Source organism: Olea europaea, chromosome 13 (genome assembly GCF_002742605.1).
Source record: "Olea europaea var. sylvestris chromosome 13, O_europaea_v1, whole genome shotgun sequence".
Taxonomy (NCBI): domain Eukaryota; kingdom Viridiplantae; phylum Streptophyta; class Magnoliopsida; order Lamiales; family Oleaceae; genus Olea; species Olea europaea.
In genome coordinates, this window is record NC_036249.1 from 8,888,669 (window position 1) to 8,898,754 (window position 10,086).

At 34.9% G+C, this 10,086-nt stretch overlaps 1 protein-coding gene and 1 pseudogene across 2 annotated transcripts; one reads left to right on the top strand and one right to left on the bottom strand.

Annotated features, from left to right (window-relative positions):
* Positions 1-1,278: 1,278 nt before the first annotated feature.
* On the bottom strand, positions 1,279-2,949 carry LOC111408414 (annotated as a pseudogene).
* Positions 2,950-5,417: 2,468 nt separating this feature from the next.
* Positions 5,418-9,022, top strand: LOC111407517 (protein FIZZY-RELATED 2-like). Of its 2 annotated transcripts, none has more exons than XM_023037051.1 (6): positions 5,418-6,031; positions 6,533-6,655; positions 6,811-6,915; positions 8,042-8,221; positions 8,367-8,429; positions 8,777-9,022. In XM_023037051.1, the coding sequence occupies exons 1-6, from the start codon at positions 5,426-5,428 to the stop codon at positions 9,005-9,007; spliced, it is 1,308 nt and encodes a 435-aa protein (XP_022892819.1). In that variant the 5' UTR covers positions 5,418-5,425; the 3' UTR covers positions 9,008-9,022. The 2 variants fall into 2 exon arrangements, with proteins under 2 accessions (XP_022892819.1, XP_022892820.1); XM_023037052.1 differs by having other exon boundaries at positions 8,751-8,968.
* Positions 9,023-10,086: the final 1,064 nt, after the last annotated feature.

The following is a 10,086-nucleotide window of genomic DNA, read 5'->3' on the forward strand; positions in this document are numbered from 1 at the left end:
AGTTCATTGTTTTCTTTTGACGTCCATTTTTCAAATTTTTTCATACCTCTCTTCTGAACTATCTTTTCCTAGTACTAATTCTCCCATTAATGCTTGCCAGATTGTACATGCAATGTATTAAATATTTGATAAAAACATAAAAAAGTTAATCTACAAACAGTATATGCACATACATATAAGAGAGAAAACACCTAATTAAAAGTTAATGTATTCAATTAATAGAAAATTAAAGGTTAAATATTTGAAAGAAGCAAGGTATATTTGACAACAAGGTTATATACTTAAGGTAGGAAGGTTAACATTTAACTATAAATAATTAATAAAAAGAACCTAATAAAAGTATATGCAATTTTAGATGGAAAATTGCACAAACATCATAATGAAATCTGGCATATGCAATTCACTCGGCATATGAAATTGGGCATGCAATCTGCTATTTAATTCATTTAAAACAGCAAATTCAATTTAATATTGAATAAAGTTCAAAAGTTCAATTTAAGTCTAGTTGTTGGCCTTGAGATGTAGTGGTGGTGGTTTTGATTTTTAGAGGTGATGTAGATGTGGTGGTGGAAATCGACTCATGACTGTGGAAAGATGGTGGTCCGATGGTTGTAGTCTGCGATTCCATGTGGCAGCAGGTGAATGTGGTGTTAATAGTTGTGGATTGGGGCATTTGTTCAAAAATTGTTGCATCTCCGTGGCCGGAGTTGGTGGCGTCGTGCCTCTGTTGGCGTCGCTCGGGGTGGAGGTGCTGGTGGTGGTGTGGTAGGTGAAGATGGGGTGTTGCGAAGCAATGTTTTTGAGGTGATGGTGTTTGTGGTGGTGTTGCAAGGTGGGTGGAGGGTATGGTACGGTGGTGATGGGTTTTCTGAGGTGCTAGGTATTATTGGAGGTTTGTGATGGTGTTTGTTGGTGGTGGAGGTGGGTGGAGGTGCTGTCTGGAGCGGTGGATATGGCAGTGGTGATTTTGGTGGTCGTGGTTGGGTCGGTGGTTGTGGTCACAAGTGTTGGTCACAAATTATTTGATTAACTGTGACCAATTAAATTGGTTAATTTGTGATCAATAAACAATATGTGATCAATAAGTAATATACACAGTGACTAATAAATAATCTGTGACCTAAAAATTATTAATCTATGACGATAATTTGTGACTGTATAATAAACTGTGACTTATAATATTCATGATTTGTGACCAATGAATAAATAGTGACTCATAAATTTTTTGATTTGTGACTGATGAATAAACTGTGACTTATAAAAATTTTGAATTGTGACCGTAAAATAATTTGTAACATAAAATTTCTGATTTGTGAACGAAAATTAATAAGTGACTAATTAAATCATTAATTTGTTACCCAATTGTATAAATCTATGACATAAATATAATTAATTAATTAAATCATAAATAAATTTAAATAAAAATCTTATTTTTGAAATTTGAAACTTGTTTTCTTAATTTTGAAATGTGTGATGTTTAAAATCTTATTTCTGAAATTTTCCCTGTATTTTGGCCTTTTCTCCTCTCAATCTTAAACAATCGTCTCCTTCGACAGCTCACAAAAACTGCCCAAGAAATCATCACATTCTCCTTAATCACTATCCCTCTATGCAGAATACTTTTATACTTCCCACTGGATCAAATCTTAATGGTATCTCCAAAGTGCGTGATAACGGAATTAGCTACACATTTTGCAGTTATCCATTTGCCCTAATGGAAGAGTTGTGCCTGGCACCACGTTGTGGAGGATGAAAGTGAGAGCACCGACGTTGATGTGGGCTTCGACGCCAAGGACGAGTTCTGTGTAAAGGCATTCTGGGTAATAGTTTATCTTCAATTGAAGAAGGTCTTCCATGCCACCAACTTCTTTATCTAGTCTTTCTTGTTCTAAGCATCTCAGTTTCTTTGCATAGTAACTTGTTGCTGAACTGGAAAACGACATGTTATGATTGGTTAGTAAATGTGCTTTTAAGTTAATTAAGTCTGCTATTTTTGTGACTCAAAATAAGCAAATTGTGGGTTCTAAATTATAATTGTGTCTCCTATTTTATTGAAAAATAGCTTTTGAATGTGATCATGCAAGCACTAAAAATTTAACTTTTAAACACAAAACAACGTGAGACTTACGTGTAATCAGTTGGAGTATTAGGCCAAATGGGCATGTCCTTCTTCTTCTCAGGAAAAATACAATGGAAGAAATAGTCCTGCCACTCAAAGTTGACCACTGGCATTGTTGACTAACTTGCTACCATACCCTTAAACATCGCCGCAGGCTTGATCATTAGCATATTTCTCCTTCTCCTTTACTGGCTAGTTGAAAACCACTTTTCCAGCCGTCTTAACACCCCACTGCTTAGCAGCCTTGATTATTTCTTCTTGACATTTTTGGCGAACTTGTTAATCACACGAATCGAGTCCCTGCAAATCTATTGTTGGCAACTGTGGCCCTTTGTGGCTTTCCTCGTAAACATCTCCAATGCATTTTAGCTCTTCTTTGGCCTCACATGCATATTCTTAGGGATTGATTGAACTCACGGTTTCACAACCTTTGCCATTTGTTTTAAAACTTTTAAAACAATTAAGGATTTTAATTATGGTGTCTTGTCACTGCTTAGTCTTGGTCTAAATTCATATAGGGGATTTATGTATGAATAAATGAATTAATGTTGTAGCAAAATGTCAAATAAGGTAGATAAAAAAAAGGTTGAACCCCAACTTTGAGGGTCCCACCGTCCTGTCCCTGGAGTATCGTGAGGGAGGTAAATCGTGGGATGTAGCAAAATGACAGATAAGGTCGATGGCTTGAACGGAGAGTGAGGCATGAACAAGGACGTATTTTGTGAAAATCAATGTTCCCTACTGGATTTGCACACCAACCATGCACGTCGTAGCTAACCCAGTTTAGACACTAGCCAGTACACAGATTAACCAGCCTCTTCTTTCTCCATGATTCTTTAATGGGTGGTTTATGATTGGTCCTTTTCGATGGCATGATCTAATCAAATTTACTGACTCTCATTGGATCTAAATGTCTCGTCCGACAAGCCCACATCTTTTTCATAGTTGACGGGGAATAATTTGACTTAAATTATCATCAGCCCCACTCTACAAAGTTTTCATCTTGATTATTCATGGTTAATATATCTGCTTTTAGAAAGTGAAGAGGGTAAAAGTGGGTTCATTCATTTTTTCAATTGAACCGGTCAGTTCTTACACTTCTATGGTGCTTAACTTTTTAGTTTTTAATATTCAATTAGACTGAATTTTGATCCATTCTCATTTTTCTATTGATCGGTCAATTTGATTCTGTTCTCGTGCTTGTTTGATAAAGCTATTTGGCTAAAATAAATTGGTCAAATTTCATTTTTAATCAGACGTTTCATTCTATCCACAACTTTCATTATTATTATTTTTTTTTTGACCAAACATTTCATGGGATCTATCAACTTTATTTGCTAAAACTCTATCTCAAACGGACTCCTTATAACATTTATCTCACCCTCATTTCGAATGCCATTAATTTATTTTTTTATTTTTATACCAGATATTTATATTTTATAGAGCAATTAAGCTAGACTCAAATAGATAACTCAAAATGGATGATTTGCAAATGAAGAACTAAATATTTAGCTTTGCTTTGGATAAAATTCTACATTTTCAATTAATTTGTATGTTTTATAATAAGCACAAAATGAAAAGTTCATATACCATGCAAATCTCTATATTTTATTTGTAAGTTTTGTCAGTGACTTCTCTAGTAGATGAATTGATTTTTGACTTAGAGTTATTACATTGTATCAAAAGACGGGTAAGTTACGTGCCATCGACTTACCTACATGTCTCTTAGGTATAAAAGTTGAGATGGTAAGATTCGTGAATGGCAGCCTCCAAAGATACGGCGTAAAAGTTAAGGAATTCCGTTTAGGTATCGGTGTATTTTTGCATTCTTGTGTTGAAAGAGTCATTGTTGTTAGATTAAATCTTGGATCCAAATGGTCTTCAATTTATTTTGATAATTATAAAATTTTTGGTAGTTATCCACTTATTTCGTCAGTTTTAGGCCTACCAGCTTACAAATTTTAGTACTCGTCTGAGGTTGAAATTTGAGCAGAGAAGATTCTTATACAAATTTCAGCAGGACAACTAGAATCAATAGCACATCACGGATCATACCATTATGTGCAAGCTTTAATTTTGTTTAAAATAGACATAATATAAATGGTTTATTTACAATGATAATCGCCCAACTTTCATTCATCTTATCGAGATTACTAATATTCAATTTAGTGTGATTAATAATAAAACCCTCAATTATAATTTTGTTTCAAATTTCACGGTTAAGCAAATTAATTACTAGCCTACTTGGTGTCAAAGTGGAACGGATTTGTGAATGTGTCTTCAACAATCATGCAACATAATTTTCTCCAGAAGCTCTTCTACATAAAGTGGAAGCCCTGCCATATAGTTCCTTTACGTGTAGATATAGTTTAAATCCGTTTCATCATAAGTCATAAAACAAGTTCCTTAACATTTCAATTTGCATAATATTGGTAGAGGTGAATATCATTTTAAGACAAGTTTGAAATTTTACATGTCCCAAAATAAAATTCAAACTTTTGTACCTATCATTTGTAATATAGATATCATGGTTCAATATTAGAGTTGAGATATGTTCTCCCTATTTGATTGTCCTGTCATTAAATTAATTTGACACCTTACAAAATTAACTCTTATTAGCAAATAGCAAAATACAATTTTGAAAATGATGAAAGTTGTAACGTCTAGTTTAATTTAGCATAGGAGAATCGAAAACAAAAACTAAGAAGCTTGAAGTTTGGGGCATTATGATCATGGATAAATCCCTAATGATAAAGACGAAAAGGACTAAGTAGCGAGTAAAAGTCTCAATTTTTTCATAATACTAGACATAACAAACGTAACCATGATGAAAATAAGATCACGGTAGGGATGTTATTGCTTTAAACACTAGGAGAGTACCCTACACTTCAGCACAAGTTAGGTCGAAGTATCGAACGAATTTTTACAATCGGTATAGGTTTTGGGAAAGAAATTTTTTTGGACTCGTCCTAAATGAAAGGATGAGCATATCGAAAGATCACCCTATCCAACAAATAATTTATACAGATTTTATTTTATTGAGAGAATGTGTTATTGAAAATAAATTTAAGAAAAATTAATTTTCAAATAAAGTACATCAGCCCTAAATAATCAAAATTTAATTAAGTTTCAATGATACCTTCCATTTCCAGTGTCTCTCAATTAAATTACTATTATGTTAATTCCCATGAATTTGTACAATTATTTTATGTCAAAATAATTGAATTTTTAACCTCTTGAAATAAAAAATATGGGAGAAAATTTACGCTGTTAAAATGGGTCGGGCTGTATGTGAAAACGGGCCGCATGCTCATCTCTAATTTTGCCGCAGGCCCGCAGTATTCCCCATTCCTGTTAATATTCCCGGGAAAACTGCACAGCAAAGCAAACGCCACCCATCCACCTCCGCTGTGGCCCCAATTTTCCTTCATGGAAGCTCCCTCCACATCTTCCATAGAACCCAAAACTCCCAGAATCCAACCACCCCTCAATCTCCACACCCCACACAACCCTTCACCTCGCACAATCTACAGTGATAGATTCATCCCCAGCCGTTCATCTTCCAATTTCGCCCTCTTCAACATCACAAACAATCCTTCTTCTAACTCTTCCGATGACTCTACCTCTGCCTACAATTCTCTTTTAAAGGCTGCCCTTTTTGGTCCCGAATTCGGTGGTACATTCTCCCCATTGACCCCAGAAAAATCGTACCTTTATGGAAAAATTGGTGGGAGCAGTAGTAATAATGGTGTTATGCAGAGTACTCCGACTAATTGTAATATCTTTAAGTATAAAACTGAGACCCGAAAATCTTTGCATTCTTTAACGCCTTTCGGGTTCGATTACCAGCTCCCTGGAGTGTCTCATAGCCCTGTTAATACTCGCAGGAAAGTTCCCAGATCCCCTTATAAGGTAGGATTTTTATTTTATTGTCATTTGATCCCCTTATAAGTTGGGGTTTTTATTTTATTGTGGTTTAGTATTTTTGTAATTTGGATTTTGGGATTTTTAAGTTGGTTTGCTAAGTTACGATGTAGGTTTCTAGAATTTTTATTTTATTTTATTTTATTTTTTGTGTGAATTATTCTGGGTTTTATTTGTTATTATTGTTCAGTCCGTGAATTTATGGATTTTGTTTATGACTTTGTCATTTCTAAGCTTCTGTGAGGTAAATTTTTTGTGGTCTTTTCTTCCTGATTCGCTGATTGAGTTTCTTGAAAATATGGTGTTCAGTTGTTTCTAGATAGATTAATCTGCTAATTGTGTTCACTGCTTTAATTCAGGATGGTGTTAATTTTCTGAGTTTCACCATAAATTTGTGATTATGCAATTTAGGATCATTGGCTATTTTTCTGAAGTGTTTTTGTTATTTGGACTGTTTGAATTCATGAGGCTGGTGGTGATTTTCAATAGGTTTTGGATGCACCTGCATTGCAAGATGATTTCTACCTAAACCTTGTAGACTGGTCTTCACATAATGTATTAGCTGTAGGGTTGAGCCATTGTGTTTATTTATGGCATGCTTCCAGTAGCAAGGTGAGACTTTGTCATTTTACCGATTCTCTGTTCTGTTTGCTGAAATCCTAGTATCAAATTATACAGGTTCATTGTTGTTTTCATTTACATAAATGTGTTTCAAGACTTTAAGTAAACATAGTCACTCTCGTGTTTTAACGGTATGCTATATGTAGGTGGTGAAGCTGTGTGACTTGGGTATCGATGACACTGTCTGTTCAGTCGGCTGGGCACAGCGTGGTACACACCTTGCTGTTGGAACTGGCAATGGCAAGCTGCAGGTGTGAGATAGTTCTCTTTTGGAACCTCTTTTTTTCTGTTAAGTGCATAGTTGCATTAACATTTACCTGTGTAACTTACAAAGTATTTTGAAACTGCCCATTTGGAGTATAAAAGACACTTGGTAGAAGATTGATTTGCCCAAGAGCACTTGAAAATATGCTGACAAGTTTTAGTTATTACTATTTCATTACGTGGCTCTTCACATAGATGTTATCAATTATGGCACATTTATATATAAACAAACTAGCTCAAAAGCTATGAAAATGAAAATTTTTGGGGTCTGTCATTCTATTTGCAGTAAAATGTGAATTGGATCTGAAAGAAAAGTTGCAGTTAACAAACACTCTGTACACCTAAAACTGATATGAATACCAGTCTTAACAGAGTGATTCATTTTTAGAGAGGTGTCAATCAGGAAAGCATAATAAGAACAAAGAATCAATGTTAATATTATAGAAAACTAGTGAGTAATAATTGAAATGCTGTTACATTTGAACGAGTGTGTTTGCTTGTAAGACTTTATTGTCACATGACATTCTCTCGTGAAAGTGCTTCTGAATTATACACACATGATACAAATTCTCAATTGTGAGTAGTATAGGATCCATCTGTGCATGCATCAAAAAGGCCATTTGCTTCATTGTTGGGTAGATTTTTTTCTCTCACTAGTGGTTGGCATTGTAAGCCCACTAGGATGAGAAAACACCAATTTATGTATTCAGCTTTACATATAAAGCCATGTAAAATGTGTTAGGGATAGGGTTTGAAATGTATTTGTTATGACAAGATGCTTGGAATAAAAACAACTTGAAAGTCCATTGGACTTTGATTTATTTATTTATTTATTTATTTTTTGTTGCAAAGCAGTAGACAATTAAGCGTCTCCTTGACTGGTACTTTTTATTTTTATTTTTTTGCTTCTGGGTCTTTCAATATGTCAGTAGATTTGACAAATTTCGGAGTAATTTTGGGTGACATTTATTGCAAATTGGATTGCTTTAAAGTCAAACAGGATTGTGCTCTTCTAAAGGCTGAAATAAATTTCAGAGAGCATATACTTTTTGTACTTCAATGTAGTTTGTCTCCTCGGTTAGTTGACTGCTTCTTTGACTTTGTTCCATGAAGATATGGGATGCTTCTCGATGTAAGAAAGTAAGAACCATGGAGGGACATCGGCTTCGAGTGGGCGCACTAGCCTGGAGCTCATCTATGTTATCTTCAGGAAGCCGAGACAAGAGTATTCTTCAGCGTGATATACGAGCTCAAGAAGATTTTGTTACTAAGCTATGTGGACACAAGTCAGAGGTCAGTAACCCTTCTTGGTTCTGCTTAGTTAAACATTGTAGTGTATAATAGATTATGTTTCTTTTAATATTATATTAGTAGCATTGTACCTATAATCATCTTTTAGGTATCTTTCTTGACTGAACATGAGCTACCTGTGTTTTAGGTTTGTGGACTGAAGTGGTCTTATGACAACCGTGAATTAGCATCTGGTGGAAATGATAACCGAGTATGTGGTTCATCTTCAATCTGATGCTCGCTCGTTTGGTTTGCCAAAGATATAATTTACAGCATGCTTGCTTAAGCTTAAAAAGTTCACTTTTATGTAAATTTACTTATGAGTAAGTAAAGTTTTAAGATAAATATTATTGGTTAAAATAAAAAATAAGTAGGTTGTTTTAATAGGAAGTCAAGAGTTACTTTTTTTAAAAAAGTAACTTTATTGACGTACAGGTAAGAAAACTGCAAAATATCCCCAAAACACGTTGAAAATAAAAGGCTACTAAACTTTTATTTATGTTTAAACTCAGCTAAACATGATCTTATTCAGATTGGACGTGCCTTATCTTGTTGCAGTTATTCGTGTGGAACCAACATTCAACTCAACCAGTGCTTAAATATTGTGAACACACTGCTGCTGTAAAAGCAATTGCATGGTCACCGCATCTTCATGGGCTCCTCGCTTCTGGCGGTGGTACTGCTGACCGGTGCATTCGTTTCTGGAACACAACCACCAATTCACACCTGAGTTGCATGGATACTGGAAGTCAGGTAATCTGCTTAATGTTTTTTCCAGCTTTGCTTTAAAATTAGAAGTTCTATCAAGTTTGAATTATGTTATGGTATTCAAAGGGAAATCCTATCATTAAGATCCCATTTTTTCATATCACGCTCTTTCAAAACGAATAGCTATAACTTCATTTGATCGGATATCTATCTGAAAGGTTAGCAATGTTCCCCACCAAGCTAGGAGATATAAAACTTCCTATGTAGTGTATTTTTATGATATTGTGTATTCCATTTCATTGCTGGTTGGAGAATTATGTTTTGTTTCCATGGAGAAGAGACGAGAACGTAAATCAACAGTTTAGAGGTATTGAAACAGAGAAGACCATTAAATTTGTGCAAGTGAAACGTTATTCAAACTGGTTGAGATCCTTTATCACTTCAGTCATGTGAAGGCTAATCTCTTACAGTCTGCAAAATTATATTACTAAATATTGGATTTGTCCGAAAAGGTAGAAGTATGTTGCTATATGAAGAAAAATTTCACAATTAACTTTATTTTTTCTCATATAGTGATAAAATGTTGGATTTTTTCAGGGGTTCGTAAAAAGGTAGAAGTACGGTGCTATTTAAAGCAAAATGTTGCAATTAACTTTATTTTATCACGCCAATTGACAAAGTATTTATCGGTTTGAATTGACTGACCCAACTGTTGTCAGATATCTTATCCTTTTTAATTTTGCATCACCTCCAAATTTTGCTAAATATTGCTTGGATGGCAACAGTCACTTCTTTAGATTTACATTTCTGAAATTCTGTAATCATAATATGTTTGGGAATAGGGAATAAGCCCTAATCCTAATTAGAATAGTGAGACGAAGTGAAATGAAATCAGAAACACACATGTAATAGTCAACCTGTCCCGTAGGATACAGCTGCTTAAAATAATCGTTTATAAGTCTAGAAATTTATTGAAAACCGCACTCCTGCTCCCCTCCCCCCTCCTGATGACCTTGCTGCAAAGGTCGACCTGTAGTAAAGGGGATAGGTATACAATGTTATCAGATTCCACACAGTCTATCTAGGCAAAATACAGAAGAGGGTTTGATTCCCCCCCCCCCCCCCCCCCCCCCCCCCCCCCCCCCCCCCCTCAACCCCAC